General features: G+C 40.1%; 1 protein-coding gene across 1 annotated transcript in view; it reads right to left on the bottom strand.

Annotated features, from left to right (window-relative positions):
* Positions 1 to 6,698: 6,698 nt before the first annotated feature.
* The window catches only part of CDC14A (cell division cycle 14A), a 114,085-nt gene continuing 101,069 nt past the window's right edge, over positions 6,699 to 19,714 (bottom strand). The window contains exons 12-15 of the mRNA XM_045028922.1: positions 11,857 to 11,972; positions 9,272 to 9,319; positions 7,827 to 7,955; positions 6,699 to 7,144 (exon numbers count right to left, since the gene is read on the bottom strand). Of these exons, the coding sequence (XP_044884857.1) occupies positions 6,721 to 7,144; positions 7,827 to 7,955; positions 9,272 to 9,319; positions 11,857 to 11,972 (717 nt within the window). The 3' untranslated portion in view covers positions 6,699 to 6,720. The remainder of the gene's footprint in view (positions 7,145 to 7,826; positions 7,956 to 9,271; positions 9,320 to 11,856; positions 11,973 to 19,714) is intronic.

The raw sequence follows: 19,714 nt of genomic DNA on the forward strand, positions 1-19,714 counted from the left end.
GGAAAGAGGCCGAGGCTGGGGACAGAGTTGGGGGTGGGAATGGACCCTTGGCTGGGGGCCAAGGCCTGCAGCTGTGGCCAGGTGGGCAGCCAGGACACCGGGTGTGGGGCCAGCAGCTGGGGCCAAGAGTGGATCTGTGTGGCGCTCCGTCCCTGCCCTTTGTGGGGACTGGGCTAGGCCCCAACCGCGTGCCCCAAATGTTACTCCGTGCCCTCTAAGGGGACATGTCCCACAGATTGAAGACCTCTGAGCTAAGCCAAGGCAACCCTGCTCCATTATGGCAGTTCACCTTTCTCTTTTGGTTCTCACTCTCTCAGAAAATGAAAAACAGCTGACTGGATGAGAGCACCTGCTACCATTTTTGGGTCAGTTATTCAATTCCCTCTCCTTTCTCAGCTATTTTATTCACCTGTGCCCTAAATTTTCCATCTGAGGTAAAAGTCTTCCCTTGTTAAAGCCATTTTTGAACCCCAGTAATAAGACTAAAAGCTAGACCAGGGGTAGGCAACCTATGGCACGGGTGCCGAAGGCGGCATACAAGCTGATTTTCAATGGCACTCACACTGCTCGGGTCCTGGCCACCAGTCCCGGGGGCTCTGCATTTTAATTTAATTTTAAATGAAGCTTCTTAAACATTCTGAAACCTTATTTACTTTACATACAACTATAGTTTAGTTATATATTATAGAATTATAGAAAGAGACCTTCTAAAAAGGTTTAAATGTATTACTGGCACGCAAAACCTTAAATGAGAGTGAATAAATGAAGACTTGGCACAACACTTCTGAAAGGTTGCCGACCCCTGAGCTAGACATTAACAACAGGGAGTATGACACTAATCAAAATAGGTGAAGAAATTAAGTTACAGCTGGTGCTCCTTTCTTATTTGTGTCTGGGTAATGCACAAGATTCCAGAATAGTACTATGTATGATGTTACATAGCTGTATGTAAGATATGATGTGCTGCAAAACAGTTGGGTTAAAGATGGAGAAATAGTTCAGCTTTTAATTTCCAGTGGTCCTTTAATGCAGGTTTTTATTCTGGTTTGTTAAAACGTTCACTGATGGAACAAACCATACTTGCACTTTTTGTGGAAGATGAGTTGCTGTGTAATGCTATAGGGATGCAGTGTAATTGTAAAAAAGGATGTTAATTGTTGCTTTTAGAATGTCACATTTTGCACTGAACTTTCTAAGCTTTTGTAGTTTTGAGGATTCCTGCTTGTACTTCTTTACACTGCATGTGTTATTCCTCTACTAGTTTATAGCAGGGGTCCCCAACCTTTTCAGGACCAGGGACCGGTCATGCCTGCGGAGGGAGCGCTCGTCCCGCGGCTCAGCTGGACCGCCCACAGGCGTGCCTGCGTGAGGTCCACCGGCTCCGGTTGAGCTGCCGCAGGCATGACTGCGGACGGTTCGCTGGTCGCGCGGCTCAGCTGGACCGCCCGCAAGCATGCCTGCGGTAGCTCAACCGGAGCTGGTGGACCTCCCGCAGGCGTGCCTGCGGGCGGTCCAGCTGAGCCGCGCGACCAGCGAACCGTCCGCAGTCATGCCTGCGAGAGGTCCACCGGAGCCCCGGGAGCAGCGGACCTCCCGCAGGCATGACTGCGGAGGGAGCGCTCGTCCCGCGGCTCGGGTGCCTGCGGGAGGTCCACTGGGTCAGTTCGCGGCCCGGTTTGTAAGAGGCCACGGACCGGTACCGGGCCGCGGACCGGGGGTTGGGGACCCCTGGTTTATAGCACCACTTGGTTTTATGATTCTTGATGTTTTACCAATCATATTGTGAATAACTTCACAAGAAAATGAAAACAGAGTGACAAAGTTGTTGTTGAATATATGATTAGTTATAAAGCATTTCATGCTCACACACCCACAGGTCTCTGTGGGTGTGTGAACCCACATGTGTTTATAGAATACACAAAAATTATAAAGAAAAATACACAGTAAAATGGCCAAATAATAAGACCAATAATCCATCTTCATACAAAAACATCATCTCATAATATAGAAATGGAAAGGAAACAAAACCACATAGATTCTCACTTGGAAGGATACAACCGAAGTGCTAACAAACAAACAAACATTCAGGGGAGAGCATTTCAGGATTAGTGGACAGGGAAGGCCCTGCATCCTTCCTTCTCAACTACTCCAACCATAACTGCAGGCTGTCCCTTAGCAGAGTAATACTATAATTTGAAGTTGAAATATTAAGCCCTTGATGACTACCGTTCATTGGGTAACAGATCATAGAACAGTGCATCATCAATTTTCATGGTCAAGTTCCTTAAACAGTCGTGCTGCCATGCTCTACAGAAGCTGCAATCTATGAGTAGTTTTCAAAGGAAACCTCCAACTAAGCACATTACAGTAACTCAGCCTAGAGGTCAAAAAGACTTGGATCACTGTGGTGTCTCTGTGGTCAGAAGAAAGGCTGCCATTGCAGAATAGTTTGGTAATGAAAAAAGCCATTTTTGACCTTCCATGTTCAAATCCTGATAAAATTACACCAGAATTCAAAACATATCAGCTTGCCTATAGCATACTTTCTAAATAGATAAGGCTATCACTAAATAAATGAAATCCTCTTGACATTTTCACCATTCCACCAGCAATATTTCAGTGTTGAGCCTCAAACAACTATTTTATATTTACTCCGCAATTGAGACAAACAGAAAAGAGACAGAACTGCAGAGATCTGCAGTGACAGTATTACCGTATAGATCAATGACACCATGTTATATGGTAAATTTCTAAATGGCTGAATACATACACCGTTAACAACAATGGGGAAAAAACTGACCCAGTGAGACATCATATAGAAAAGACCCTTGTGGATGTTGAGTAATTCCCCCATGACTAAATGAAACCTAACAGAATGACTACTTTCAATTTTTTCCAAATGGAAGCATGTATCTACCAAAATCATAGGCGCCAACTCCATGGGTGCTCTGGGGCTGGAGCACCCATAGGGAAAAATGAGTGGGTGCTCTGCACCCACCAGCAGCCAAGTTCCCTTCCCCCCATGCCCCGCCTCCTCCCCTGAGCACGCCGCGCCCCCGCTACTCTGCCTACCTCCCAGCACTTCCTGCCCAGCCACCGCCAAACAGCTGTTTGGCTGCTCTGGGAGTGGGGGGAGGAGCGGGAACGTGGTGCGCTCAGGGGAGAAGGCGGGGAAGAGGCGGGGCCAGGATTTGGGTAAGGAGTTGGAATAGGGGCAGGGAAGGGGCGGAGACTTTGGGGAAGGGGTTGGAATGAGGGTGGGGCAGGGCCTTATGGAGGGGTGGAGTCGAGGCAGGAGCAGGGGTTGAGCACCCACCGGCAGGAGCAGAAGTCGGCGCCTATGACCACAGTTGCTTATACATTTTATTTACAACAATGAGAACTGATGAATAAAAAAATAAATGGAGTGTAGCTCGTAATTAAGCTGTTAAAAATACGAAAAATGGTCCCATCCAAATGTAACTCAGGGAAAAGCCAGAGTTAGTGTCTTTTACACTGTACCTTGGGCTCTGTCAGATTGAAAAGGAAGAGTATTGCAAGCTCTTCACTGAAAATGCCAGCATTCCAGCTCCAAGATTTCCAAATTTGGCAGATGTTGATACGCGTGAGCTGATCTCAACAATTACATTTGTGCATGGGAAGAGATGTGTTAGGACCCAAACCACACAAGGCTAAGATCAATATCAACACCCTGAAATACATCTGGAAACAAATAGGAAGCCATTGGGGTCTTTGGCACACTGGCGAAATTGTTCAAAGCCAAACTGACTAAAATAAATCTCTGCATTCTGCATCATCTATAGCTTCCAAATGCCCTTCAGAGTTAAACCCATGTATAGCATTATGAATTTTAAGATTATGAACGTGTGTTATTGAGGCCAGGTGCACAAAGGGAAAACTGTTACAAACGTATTAAAGGGCACTTCTAACCATCAAGATTATAAAGAGAAAAACATTCATATAATCCAAATGATAGGACTACTTAAGGTGAGAAATTTACAGGAAACTGACTAACACTTTAATTGTTCTGATGAATGAATATTTTTAATAATATTTCAATTTGCTTCCAAGGTACCTGTCTGAAATGCTCAAATGCAGTCAAGTCAGTCAGTCAGGGGGGCCTTCTGTCGAATGAGCCCTGATTCTCTCTACCTACATGCCTATCCTCTTCCCTGCACTTTCCTGTCTGTGAATTCAGTTGTATAACATACAGATATCTGGGAACATCCATCAAGGATGACTTTAAAAAAAAAAAAAAAGAACCAAGAACATTCATGGCTCTCCTTCAAGTTCAAGATCTTTATTTTGCTGCATGGCTTATTCCATTGTTTTAAAACATCCATGCCTGCAAGGATGAATCCAAGCAAGTGGTGCTGGATTACTAGATTATCCTGTCCTAAAAGCTGTACTCTGGACAATTATCGTGGCTGGTCATTAGACACCCTACATTTATATGTAATCTGAGAACAAGATCTAGGTACAGCTTCCTTTAAGGAGGATTTATGTAAGGAACTAACACTCATGGATGCCAGGGAATTCAAAATGTCCCTAATAGGGCTGTCAATTAATCACAGTTAACTCAAGCGATTAACTCAAAACAAATTAACTCGATTAAAAAATTAATTGCAATTAATCCCAGTTTTAATTGCACTGTTAAACAATAATAGAATACCAATTGAAATTTATTATAAATATTTTTGGATGTTCTATATTTTCAAATATATTGATTTCAGTTACAACATAGAATGCAAAGTGTACAGTGCTCACTTTATTATTTTTGGTTACAATATTTGCACTGTAAAAAAGACAAACAAGAAATTGTGGTTTTCGATTCACTTCATACAAGTACTGTAGTGAAATCTCTTCATCACGGAAGTGCAATTTACAAATGAAGATATTTTTTTTTTTTGCTACATAACTGCACTCAAAAACAAAACAAGGTAAAACTTTAGAGCCTACAAATCCACTCAGTCCTACTTCTTGTTCAGCCAATTGCTAAGACAAACAAGTGTGTTTACGTTTACAGGAGATAATGCTGCCCACTTCTTATTTACATCACCTGAAAGTGAACATAGGCGTTTGTATAGCACTTTAGCTTGGTAGTTGTACTTCATCAACCTTACATTTATCATCAGTGACAATGCCAGCTGGGCTTCTAAGTGTTATATGGTATAAGAGATGCCATGCACTATTCCTGGGGTATTACATTTATTTTAAAACAGTGATATGCAAAACCAACCAATGCCTCTTTTAGTTAGCGTCCCATTGGAAAGGAGTAGGGGCACTGTCTGTTCTAAGACAATTGTCCCCATGCCCGCACTCCCGAGAAAGTGCTGCCATATGTGGTTTTACAAACTGAACTTAATTTGGAAACGAGATTGGGGAGGCAGGGAGGAATGGCATAACTGCTATTTTAAAATTAAATTTGAAAGCTATTTTATTACAACTACAAGAAAAAACAAATAAATGAAACTTTACTATTTTTAAACAGACAAACGAAAAAAAACTATACAGGCTGTTATACAGACCAAATCACCCCCCCACTATACATTTTATTGAAAATTGATATTCTTTAGCATTTGAAGTTATTCTAAATTTACTTTTAATGAATTCTACTTAGAAATAGCATTTTTTCTCCTAGGAGAAAGAACCTCAGAATATGATGGTCAAGACACAGCAGGGATGACTACAAAATTACTAAAATGGAAGTAATACTGGAAAACATTTTTGATACAAAAAGATGCAAATATCAAGTTTTATAGAGACCTATGCCATGATTCAGGAAGCCATCCCTACACATACATGAAAGCACTTCTGTGTTTAAGGCACAGGCGTAAGATATTAAAATTGTACTTCTTTAATATTTAATATGACTTCACATACTGGAATGATTTATTCTGGATGTTTTCATAGGGTTTTAAAGGAACACGTCAACTTAAAAAGCCCCCCATACTTGTGATTTCTCTCTTTTGTTTTAAAACCTCCTATTTTTGCCAACACCACCAAATATAACTGAAAGATGAGAAATAATTTCTCTATTTTTTCCTTTCTTTACTCTGTACATTTCACAATGTATAATGAGTTCATTACTATATCAGTGTACTTCTGTGCAGGTTTTTTACACAGCAACAAGGGAGAAAACGCATTTACCTTTCCTCCCACTCTCACCTCCTTCCCCTCAAAAGGAAAACAGGGTGATAAAACCATGAAAAATAGAAGGTGGATTCTGGGGGCTGGCCTACTACTTTGAACTATCTAACTCAGTGTTTGAAAATGATGAGATTTCAACAGTGCCTGTTTAAAGAACGGAGTTGATTAAATTTTACACATTTATTTTCAATGTAGTGTGGTATATATGTGTATAGATACACACACACACACACACAAAGCAGTTCCTCTAATATTACTGTATAAAGACACCTATGATATCTAATGATCCAGGAAGATCCTATTCTACATATATTGAAATTCTCAAACTAAAGTTATAACACGAATGATCTGAAATGGAAAATCTAAAGTAAAAAAAAAAAACTCCAAATCAGAAGCTGTAATCATGAAAGGTATTTTTATAAATTGTCTACTTTCATAACACCTCTCTCTGAGCCAAATTCTGGAGAAGCAGAAAGGAAGCAGCTGAAAGAACATTAGAAACAGACAAAGATGCTATATGCATTCAGAAAATTGTAAAAGATAAGGGATTAGAAAGTTGCTCTAAGATTGTTAAGAGTTTTTTTGTGATAGTTTTGGCTGAAGAAGCAAGGTAGATAAGCTTCTGTCATGTCCCTGAGAGGGCTTTTGTGGCTGTGAACTTACAGGAATTGAACGACTCAGGTATCGTGCCGGAGAAGCAGTTAACCCCATAAAGGAGGGTTGGTAGATGCTGTAGTTGTCATCTGTCCCAGTGCCATGAGAACTGGCACGACTGTTGAGGTTGGTGCCATTATTGCTGCTTCTGTTGTACAGGTTGTTGTTCAGCTCATGGGAATTTCTGGTAGGCAGCTGCAAACTGCCATTCAAATGACTGGAGACATGGTTTACAGAAAAACCTGTCCTAGAGGATGACGACATCATTTTGCTCTCTGTATCATCTGAAGCAGCATACAGGTTCCCTAGAGAACTGCCTAGCCTGGAGTTTACGGAAACGCTGAGTGGAAAACATGTGGGAAAAATACATGCAATGTATATACATGTGAAGATTTCACACACAAGACATTTAAAGACATTAGGGGAAAATGACAAGGAACATTCTGACACATATAAACACTGGTAGCACACAGCTTCATTTTCTCTCTGAAATAATGAAAAAACAAGTTCTATACAAATTACACATCAAAAGTAGTAATATAAGACAAGATAAAGGAGCCAAAAAGCTATTTCATAAATATCCTGAGTGTAAAAAATAGGATGCATTTCGTTTACTAAAGCACTTGGGCTAACAGAACATCTCATTTCATCTTAATGAATGAATATTCATTATGTCCAGAGGTTATGGCAAAATCTACGAACCATCGTGGGTTTCACGTAACATTCTAAATAATTCAGAATAGCAGAAATATCTAAGCTGTTACCTAATGGCAACAAATGAAAAGTTCATAATAAGGGCATATGATCTCCCACTTAGTATTTTATTGAGAGGAACAGAATTTTATAGATATTAAAGTTTTGGGAATGTTCCCCACTAATTTATATTCAGTCTCAGACATAAATGACAAATGTATAAAGCAAGAAAAATGGCCGATTTCATAATTTGTCATGTGACTTTAGAGAAAGTGACATAACCCTCCTTTAAACTACCCCAAAAGCCACATAAGGACAAGAAAATGTACCTTTTTAAATTAGATCCTAAGGACGTAGGGCTTCTGCTTATTCTATTTGCAGACGGTGAAACAGCTGCTGCCACCTTGGAGGACTTCAGAGGAGACATGGACCCTTGTGTAGTGCTTGAACTATTCAATCTGAAAAAGTACAAAGCTTTAATGGGGAGCAAGATTATATTACTCAAATGTGAACGTTAGAAATAATAAATTGCTAATAAACCCTGGGTATGTTTAAAGAACCAGAATAAAGATAATTTTACATATTAAAATATCACAGTAGTTTGTTAGTCACAGCCATTGAGTTTTTCCTCAATGTATCAAGTCACTTACTTGGTTAAAGGCTCCGTGAGCATGCTAAAATTTTGAAGTTGCAACTGCCAATTTTAGACTGAACATCTGCAGCTGATAAAGCTCATATTTGTTCCTAAATTCTGCTCTTCATTCTTGTGTTTTAGGGATTGGTCCTGTGAGATGCTGTGCACCCTCGCTTCTAAATGATGTCAAAAAGTACTCAGCCCCTATTCTTTTCTAGGATTGGGCTTTTAATAACTAAGTAATATATGACTTAACAGAAATATGGTGCAGTAGATTTCTCAGAAATATTTTTAGGTAAGTCCTAAAGTCTAGTGGCAATGTTATATCCTCTCACTCCCGTAGCTGGCATATCAATGTTCAGCTCTTGGGGAAAGAAAGTGCTTTGTGTTCTTAAAAGGTTCCAACTGAAATAGCATGGTAATAGTGTTCTTGGGTGGGAGCTCCTCTAAGTGCGTGCCAAGGAGTTTGAGGTAGAGGAAAGTAAACAGGGGAAATGGAGATCAGACCCCTCAAAAACCATTTCTCTTAAAATCACATTGGGGATAATTGTAGCCAATATATTCTTTTGTTTACTAAATACTTTCCCCTATAAGATAGTACTATTTATCTATCTTACATACCAGGTGACAGGCACAATGGAAATAACCAACTGCTGGAGATAATGATTCAAATTTATCTTTCTATATGTAGTACCATTTCTAAGATGGTTCTTAATATTAACACCACTTTTCATGCTAAATTGTATCATCTTTAATGTGGCACAAGGTTTGCAGAAATGTTTAACTCTGATCCAAGTCGTATCCTTCTAGTCTCTAAAGGACATTTATCAGTTTCACAAAGTTACTATACAGTTTACACAACAGGCAGATTTTATTCAGGAAAGGCCCAGTTATAAGACTAAAAAAGTTTTATTCCACCATTACTAGAAGACTAGCTGTGCTAATTAACCAATTGTTGTCTGTCCCTTGAATGGGTGCTTAAAATAGATTTTAATATCATCAGAAGTCTGACAAATTGCTATTAATGAAACTGAAAAGACAAAGTACTGAAACGTTAAAGAGTAGAAGAGCAGACATTTTTAAAAAATGAAATTTAAATGCACTAAAAATTCTCACAAGTTTAACTAAGTAAATAAATACCTGAAAGGTTGTGATATTGATCTGGTGTGCAATTTCATATCTTCTAGCCTAAAGTAATTAAAGCAGCTTGTCACACAAAAAATTATGAAAGCATAGTTTCAATCTTTTAATAAATATAAGAACAAAGACTGACTTGGGCAATGTTATTTATGTGCCGCATACATAAAGTAGAAAATGCTTCATATAAATTGTGAGATGCATCATAAAAATATATAATTTTTTAAACTGTACTCCTGAAACATTATTTTTCAACTACAACCATCAAACCTACACTTAGCTGCCATCTCCTGTCATACAGTACCAGCTTCATACATGCATAAGAAAATTCTGTTATAAAAAGACAACTATGTAGATATTTATATGGTCCTCCTCCTCCTCATAGTATATGAACTAAAGGATAGAAATAAAACCTCTATTCCTTCTTCTTTAAGGGTAGCTTGAAAATAGGTTAGAAGACTCGAAGTCTTTGGTAAGCTTACTGGGGAAACGTTACGTGAAAAATGAAGTTTGCATTTACTTCTGAATGTGGGGAGTACTATTCATGATGTCTTCAGTTTTAAAAGCTTTTTATTTGAAACTGCACAATATATTTAAATACAGACTTCAGCATCAAATTTTTTGCTTAGATAATGTTTTACAATTATATCTAAAAATAAGAAATTTTTGAGCAGAAGGGGGAAAATATAAAAGGAAATCAAAAGCATGAAAAAAGGACCCAAATATTAAACATTATTTTTATGTGCAGTCACTAAGCAGTAGCAAAGCATTTTGACTTGAACTGTTTGTAATTAAGATTACATTTGAAATGGCATTTCATTTAACTGTTATCCTTAAAAACTTTCATTTAGTTATTGTTTTACAAGATGGAAATCAAAACTCAATATAAGAAATACAGATAAATAATTTAAAATTGGAACCAAATATATTGTTAATTATTTTCATAGGAATGTAAACTTTTATATGGTGAATAAGTGGACATTTATAATATGACAACAATTGATACTTTAGATTTTGAGTTGCATTTTTCAAGTTTTCATTTGGTGCCTGATGGTACAGGGTTATTTTAGTAAACAGCAGCAAAGAAAAGAAATACAGACATGGAAAGGAATAGAAAAATATTATATTCAGTTCTGTCTTAGAATTCTTCTAGCATAACTAATTAAGGCTCACACGTAATAAAAAAATCTCTTTACTGCTGCAGTAGTAGAGAGAATAATTCTCTCCTTTGGAATGCAAGTTTTATTTTAAATTAAATATCCCTGTTTGATAATACTACCCTCTTTAAAGTTTCTCCAGTTCTGCATCTCTCGTAGCCTTTAGGACTCCCACCATTTTTATCTGCTTTAACTGTCCTCATATCAGGAAGCAACCCTACCCACTTGCTGAGGGACAATACATGGCACATGGTGCTTGCCACAACTCCCTAGGGGTTGCTGTTGAGAAACACCAATTATCTTTCCAAGGTTGAAAGGGTACTACCTCCCAGTTCATAACAGGAGACGGGGAACTGAAATCCATTTTCTACTTTGTGTCTGCAGAGAACTTCCATTAGATTACTCTCCTTTAGCTAAAATGAGTTCCCCTTTCTTGAAATGTGGGGCACTGGCCTTTTACTTGGCTTAATTACAATGCTGTATGCCATGGTTCCCAAACTTGTTCCGCCGCTTCTGCAGGGAAAGCCCCTGGTGGGCCAGGCCAGTTTGTGTACCTCCTGCGTCCACAGGTTCGTCCAATCGTGGCTCCCCACTGGCTGCGGTTCGCTGCTCCAGGCCAATGGGAGCTCCGGGCCTGGAGCAGCGAACCGCGGCCACTGGGAGCCACGACTGGCCGAACTTGCAGACACGGCAGGTAAACAAACCAGCCCGGCCAGCCAGGGGCTTTCCCTGCAGAAGCGGTGGAACAAGTTTGGGAACCACTGCTGTATGCACATGTTAAATTGCATCAGTAAGTTGTTACAGTTATGAAAGCTTTTACACTACAAAGCAGTATCTGGCTACCACAAATGCAGTCCAGATAAATGGCAACAATATCAACCGCTAACATTAACCAATCTTGAAGGGCAGCATGAACAAACTTGACAAACACCTAAGTCTGAAGAACCTTTGAAGAAGAAAGCTCAAGATTGTGCAAACTATTTCCAGTAGAAAGCAGTGAACTTTAAAGCGAATAACAAACCTGTATAAATTTAACATTTATAGTGGGTAGAAGTGGTGTTGTAGTATGGCGGACTAAGCACAGGAGTAGGGACTAGAAACTTGAGTACTAATTATTATTTATTGTTTGTTGTTTAGTGTATTACCATAGCACCTAGGGTCCCTTAATATCAGCTCTAAGACTAACCACTTCTGTAGTCTTAGGCAAGTCATTTAACCTCTCAGTTTCAGATTCCACATTTGAGTGCCTACCTAACTCACTAAAAAATTGGCAGTATTAATGTTTGTAAAGTGATCTAAAAATGAAAAGGTCTACATATCATAACTTTTAAGTGTCAGAATTATAAAACAAAGAAACAGACGAGCATATGCTTTCCATAAAGAATTAGTACACACTGAATTTAATAATACAAAAAGTTAGAAGAGGATTACCTAAGAGCTCCAGTTGTAGCAGATCGCGGCTGTCTCTGACTTTTTAAGGCACGAAGTTTGTCTCCCTGTGTCATGCCATTCTTAGATTCCAACTCTGCATTGTCTTCAAAGTCATTCTAAAACAAAGGAAGATGCACACTAATAAAAATACAAAATCTTTAGAACAATAATTTAATTTCAGTGCCTGAAAGATTACTTCTGCTTTGCAGAGACTATAATTTAAGGGTCAGATAGTGCAATTATAAACAAACTAGATAAATACTACTTATATAGAGCTACTATTAGGTGAGTGCATAACTGGTTGGAAAATCATTCCCAGAGAGTAGTTACCATTGGCTCAGAGTCAAGCTGCAAGGGCCTATTGAGTGGGGTGTCGCAGGTATCAGTTCTGGATCAAGTTCTGTTCAATATCTTCATAAATGATTTAGATAATGGCATGGAGAGTACATTTATCAAGTTTATAGATCATACCAAGCTGGGAGGGGTTGCAAGTGCTTTGGAGGATAGGATTAAAATTCAAAATTTTCTGGACAAATTGGAGAAACTGTTTGAAGTACATAGGATGAAACTCAATAAGGACAAATGCAAAGTACTCCACTTAGTAAGGAACAATCAAGTGGAAATGGAAAATGACTGCCTAGGAAGGAGTACTGTAGAAAGGGATCTGGGGGGTCATAGTGGATCACAAGCTAAATGAGAGTCAACAGTATAACATCGTTACAAAAAAAGCAAACATCATTCTGGGATGTTGTTATGTCCTAGGGGCAGCCGGTGTAGGAAGCAATCACTTGAGGCCAGAGAGCAGACAGCTAACCAAAACCTCCATTTTATTTACAGAAACAGAGAGCTCACTCAGCCGGTTGAAACCGGCTGAGCTATCCCTTAATAGTCTAACTCAGTTGCCATAGTAACAAAACCCATGACAACCAAATACACAACATATTCCTCCCCCCCTAATAAGAACATCCCCTAAATAAAACACACACTAAACTAGAGAAGGAGGGTAGACTGCCTCCATTCCCAGCTAAACCCTGGGGATTATTTTGCCCCATAACCGTGGGTTCGCCCTAACTAAAGATCCAGCCGATGAGGAGGCCTTCTGTCTCTAGGTGGATTACGGCGAACTTCTGGTGTTGTTGCACCCGAAAGTACTAGGGGCTCAGGGTCCGCAGCACGAATAGGTGAGGAGGTGGTATCAGCTCGTGCTGGGCAAAGGGGTATCTCAGCTGCCGGCAGTAATGGAGGAGAACAGTCAGGAACAGGTGACTCATGATTCGGTGTCTCACTAGGAGGGGTGAAGTCAGACCCCTCAACTGCAGATGGGTCCTGAAGACTGGCATGACCTGGCAACAGCTGATCTACATGTCGCCGCCAGGTAAGATTCTCTGCAGTCCGGACTGTATAGGAAACAGGTCCTGTTTGAGTGATGACTGTGGCCGGGACCCATTTAGCTCTGGAAGTATAATTACGAGCCAAAACTGGCTGCCCTGGGCTAAAGGTTCGGTCTTTTGCTCTGGGTGCCCGTCTGATTATTTGATATTGCTGCTGATGTTGCACAGTTTGTCTGGGTTCAGAAGGTTTCAGCAGATCAAAGCAAGTGCGCAGCTGTCGTCCCATCATTAGAAAGGCTGGGGAAGCCTGGGTCGTAGCATGAGGTGTGTTTCCTTAGTATAGGGGTTAGACTGGTTTCTTCTTTAGTCATCCGGTGCACTTCTGCCCAGTTCAGCTGAATCTTCCCAAGCCAAGACCTACCCATTAAGGCTGGGTAGTCACCTCTCACCACAAACAGTGGCAATTTAGCCGCCTGTCCATTGAGCTCCACCTTAACATCAATAGTGCCCAACATGGGCACAGCTTCACCTGTATACGTCTTCAGAACAGTTTTTGTTGCCTTAAGCGGAAGATGCTGTAGCTTTTCCTTATACACAGTCTCAGGAACCAGCGAGACAGCTGCACCGGTGTCTAGTTCCATGAGTATAGGTTTGCCCTCCAATAAGGGGGTTACCCAGTATTCATGTGAGCCCGCTGCCAAAGACAAAACATGCAGTGGCACTTCCTCTTGTGAGGAGGTGTCACCTTGATCATCCTGGGTCTGCTCTACGGTATGCAAGGTTCCTCTTTTTGTCGGCCAGACCACAGGCCTCTTTTTCTTTTGTTTACAGGCATACTCAATGTGTCCCTTTTTGCCACAGTGTCGACACACCAGGTCCTTACACCAGCATTCTGATGCCTGGTGACCCAGCTTACCACAGCGGTAACATTCTTGACTCTGCACCATTTTGTGGGTCAGTTCTTGTGACACTTTTTGCACCCTAGGGGATGCACCGATGTATTGTGCCTCCCTTGTAGCCAGTTCCATGGAGACAGCAATATCAACAGCCTTCTGTAAGGTAAGCTGAGCCTCTGTCAGTAGGCGCTTCCGTATAGCTTCACTGCAGAGGCCACACACTAACCTGTCACGCAGGGCATCATTTAACATCTCTTTAAATTCACAGTGTTCTGCTAGCTTTTTTAAAATGGCTACAAATTGTACAACTGTTTCATCTTCCTTTTGGTCTCTTTTGTGGAACCTATATCTTTCAACAATTACCAGTGGTTTTGGGGAGAAATGAGACCCCAGCATTTCCACAATGTCACTGTAAGATTTAGTCTCAGGCTTAACAGGGTGTAGTAAGCTGCGTAGCAGAGAGTAGGTTTTAGCCCCTACAACAGTTAAGAATATTGGCACCTTCTTCGCTTCTGTAATGTCATTTGCAATACCAAAAAGCTCAAAACGCTCAGTATACACATGCCACTGCTCTGTATTCTCATCAAAAGGCTCCAGGGGCCTGGTCAGAGTAGCCATGATTTTTAGTTTCACTTTCACAGTCAGTGGAAACAAGCAGCTTTTTTTCTTTGTTTGGTCTTTACCTTGACTTCTACTTCCTTCTGTTACTGGAGCAGCACCAGGATCCCATCCTCCTCGCCAGTGTTATGTCCTAGGGGCAGCCGGTGTAGGAAGCAATCACTTGAGGCCAGAGAGCAGACAGCTAACCAAAACCTCCATTTTATTTACAGAAACAGAGAGCTCACTCAGCCGGTTGAAACCGGCTGAGCTATCCCTTAATAGTCTAACTCAGTTGCCATAGTAACAAAACCCATGACAACCAAATACACAACAGATGTATTAGCAGGAGTGTTGTAAGAAAGACAAGAAGTAATTCTTCCTCTCTACTCCAGTTGAGGCCTAATCAGCATGGAGTATTGTGTCCAGTTCTGGGTGCCACATTTCAGGAAAGATGTGGATAAATTGGAGAAAGTCCAGAGAAGAGCAATAAAAATGATTAAAATGTCTAGAAAACATGACCTATAAGGGAAGATTGAAAAAATTGGGTTTGTTTAGTCTAGAGAAGAGAAGACTGAGAGGGGACATGATAACAGTTTTCAAGTACATAAAAGATTGTTACAAGGAGGAGGGAGAAAAATTCTTCTCCTTAGGATAGGACAAGAAGCAATGGGATTAAATTAAAAAAAAATTGGAGATATACCCATCTCCTAGAACTGGAAGGGACCTTGAAAGGTCATCAAGAGTCCAGCCCCCTGCCTTCACTAGCAGGACCAAGTACTGATTTTTGCCCCAGATCCCTAAGTGGTCCCCTCAAGGATTGAACTCACAACCCTGGGTTTAGCAGACCAATGCTCAAACCACTGAGCTATCCCTCAAGGGTGGTTTAAGTTGGACATTAGGAAAAACTTCCTGTCAGAATGATTAAGCACTGGAATAAATTGCCTAGAGAGGTTGTGGAATCTCCATCATTGGGTATTTTTAAGACCAGGTTGGACAAACACCTGTCAGGTATGGTCTAGATAATACTTAGTCCTGCCATCAGTGCAGGGGACTGGCCTAGATGACCTCTCAAGGTCCCTTCCAGTCCTACGATTTGATTCAGTGAATGTAGGCACACCGCTACTAACTTCAATGGGGCACTATGTAAGCACACATCCACATGGATGTATTTATAGGATCTAGCCTTCACTATGTACTGAGTCGAAACCCAGGAATCCTAATTCAGACCTCTACTATCAGGATAACAAAAGCTTCTCCTTATTCTTACTATGCACTTTGACTTAAGATCAAGAGTGGAGCCTTCAGATTAACATCAAGTAAAAGAAATGAATAAATTCTTGTGCTGTGGATTATGAGGCAAGTAACTGAAAAGATTAATTCCTCTAGTAATGGAGTGTGAGAAGTGAGGAAAAAAAGAAACTTACAAGATCTTTAGAGCAATGCAGTTTTGGAAGGGTTCAGCTCTGATATTAAAAACAGTATCAGGGAAAACCCAAGAATAAAAAGAGTATTCTAATTTAGGAATGTATCCCACTGTTTATCAGCAGGATTAAAAAACATTTTGAACTCCAAGTACTTTAAAACATTCATTGCCTCAGAAAAATTCAACTAAGACAAGTGTTTCTCAAAAGTCTGCTCCAGGTCATTAAGACAAAAGGAATATTCAAGTGAATGCCAAAATGTGTTGTACTACAAAATAGAGCACATTTTAAAAATATTTTAGTATTGGGTCATTTACCAATAAAAAAGTGTTAAGAAAGCACTGAACAGATGTGTACAATAGTAAACTTCATAGCAGATGTAGGATTTGATCGTGCCCCAATGAATCAAAGGAGTTTTGCCATTGACTTCAATGGGAGCAGGATCACATCCATACTGAGGAATTTAAAAAGCTACAGATTATCTTCCACTGAACTTTGAATTTAATAAAAAAAAAAAGTAGTACAAGTTAGGGCATTTCAGACTCAAGCTCCTCTGTATAGCTCAGGTTATGTATTTCCCACAAAATAAAAAGTAGGATACAAAAAAACTTTTGGTAAATAGCATAATAGGAAAAGCAAGGGAAGTAAAGATTCAAGTGCCTTAAGCTACAATTTTAATAGGAAAAAATATGGAAATTTCACACTATAATAATGAGGTGACATTCTAAACAAGAGACGAAAAAGTCTGGATGGTTCCAAGTTCCCAGAGAGTTTGCTCTATTCTAAAGTTGTGGCAGAGACCATCAATAATTATGATTTTCAAAAGAACTTGGTAACAGCAGTCATACAAACAGCACATGTCCATCTTCACCGCAGATTAATGCCTCTTCTCACTGTTCTCTGATACAATCTCTGAATATAGCTCTCATGAAGAATACCAGACCTACCATGGGATTTTCCATTTAAATTGGACTGACTATATTATGCTGAATGGCTACTTAGACACAGTTTCCATTTTTAATGGTCCTTAGCCAGATAAATGCATAGCTTTTGAAGCACTTTTAATCTAACACTGCAAGAATTCTTATAAATATTTATGGAGGGGAGAGGGAGTGGGGAAAGGAGGGGGAATCTAAATTACCTGATCCTATACTTCAGTAATTTAACTCCTTAAAAATACAGTAAAAAAGCAACTTAATTATGTACTATCATAACCAAGTTTTTAAAGAAACCTAAACCAATTTACATTATAGAAAGAACAGCATCCCAAAAATAAATTCTCTTTATTGTTTAAAAATAACTCTTACAACTCAAAAATATCCAAATAGATTTGTTTTTCTAATTTAATACAGAAGTGAAAATTCCTTCCACCCAAAACACCACCTACATAATTTGATTTAGAATTTTATTTTATTTTTACATCAAAATTAAAAATCTTTGGGAAAAAAAGGTTGAAAATGGAACACTGTAAAACAAATCTGGCTGAGCAAAGCAGGAATCAATACTCCTTTTATAATTATTTCAATAAAGAAATATTTACAGCAAGGAAATACTGAAGAAATTTAACTATTCTGTGGATAACGCAGGTGACTGGGTTAATGCTTTGGTGTCTAAGGGCAGGTCTACACTAAGAATGGGGGTCGAACTAGGGTACGCAAATTCAGCTACGTGAATAGCGTAGCTGAATTCGAACTACCCTAGTTCGAACTACGTACCCGTCCAGACGCCGCGGAACCGAACTCCGCGGCTCCAAGGTCGACTCTGCTAACTCCAGCTGCCGAGGTGGAGTACCGGAGTTCGAACTAGCGCTTCCGGAGTTCGAACTATCGCGTCTAGATCAGACGCGATAGTTCGAACTCCGGAAAGTCGAACTCACCGCGTCGACCCGCGCGGTAAGTGTAGACTAGCCCTAAGATCCAATCTACCTGATTTCTAACCAAGTCTGGGCTCTATGCCTGTCCCACATGCTCCAGCTGCCATAGATGACTGGGGTCATTGATTGGTTACTACCTGCAAGGACTAGGGAGAAAAAAAAATGGAGGGATTTGTTTCTGCCCATTTGCTGGCTGGTAGCCATTTTTGCTTTGTTTCAATGCCACCCCTTCCCACCTTACATGACATGGTATACCTCTTATGATGATGAGGGCTATGCTGATCACCACATTTTATTTGAGGTCTGGAAGAGCTGTTTCCCACATAGCAAAAATTGGTAAATTACTATGTAGACTGTTTCACCTTCCATCTAACATCCCAGAGTCTGGTTTACATTACACTTGTTGCAATTCTGGTGGATTCCAGTACCGTGGCTGGGTTAAGAAAGAGACCCAATGCAAGGTCCCAGTAACCCAATGGGCTGCTTGAGTACAGGTCCCAAACATCACAGTGCATGAGGAGGTATGCCTGGTTCCATGTCTCATGCAGCGTGGGGGCTCCCCATCTTCAGCTTTCCTACCTCCAGTATGGATGAGGGAAATTGGTTGGGACTCTGGCTTCATGCCAGGGTCCCTTGGGCAGGCCTGAAGGTATAAAGGGGGCATTGCCATAATCTCCATCTTCAGGTTTGTAAAACCCAGGGTCACTGGTATCCAGTTAAATTTGACTCTGGAACAGCCCAGTTGGATATTTCGAGGAGTGCTTCCTCATTGGTTAATAGTTTAATAAAGCTGTGGCCTCTGCATGTAACCATACTCTGGTGTGTGTCTCATTGCTTCCATATCTGCATCAATTAAGATGAGCTAGTAAAGAAACCGGCAAAGATTTTTTTCTGAAAAAAATTGTAAACATATCTGTTAAAAGTGAATGTTTACAACATATGCAAACAAAATCTGAGACAACCATAAGCTCTTTCCATTTCTAGGTCTGTATTCTTTAACCGGATGAAGTCACAACCATCAGAAACAGACAAAGTGCTGGAGGTTAGCAAAGATGAAAAATTGTGATGGGGACAGTATTTTACCAATTTTTTCATTTTAATTATGTGATATTTCTTAGCATATGAACTCTGTAACAAGACTCCAATACACAAATAGTCAGAGTTTTTAAACTATGAACTTGCCAAGATGGTTGATCAAAGGCCTGTGTGAACAAGTAGGTCCTGAAACTACTCCCAAAAGGACAGCAAACACTGGCTTTAGGGAACTAGTAGAAGGAATGAATTCCTCCAGCAAAAAAAGCTTTTAATTAAGAATGGTCTGACAACAACATGATCAGTTCCAGTTAGACTACAACATCAACCCAGTTGATCCTAAAAGCTGCAGCAGAAAGCAAGAAGTGCACTCTCCGAGAAAACTAGACTTTTAGAATCTTCACAGATCCTAAACAAACAATTACTACTAGACACAATAGTTGCCAGAATAGAATACAGAATATATCATTGTTGTATACTCAGAGTGGCCCATTCTCAAAAGATAAAAAGGAGCTCAGGAGAGCTGACGGTTTCTGAAAGAGACAATATTAAAGGTGCAGCAGCAAACTATCCTGATACAAAGGAAAGACAGGAAGAATAGCAAGATCGGGAGCAATGAAATGACCTGAAAAATCAAAAAGGAATCCTACAAAAAGTGGAAACGGATACATTGCTGAGGAGTACAAATGAATAGCACAAGCACGT

This window comes from Mauremys mutica, chromosome 8 (genome assembly GCF_020497125.1).
Source record: "Mauremys mutica isolate MM-2020 ecotype Southern chromosome 8, ASM2049712v1, whole genome shotgun sequence".
Lineage (NCBI taxonomy): Eukaryota > Metazoa > Chordata > Testudines > Geoemydidae > Mauremys > Mauremys mutica.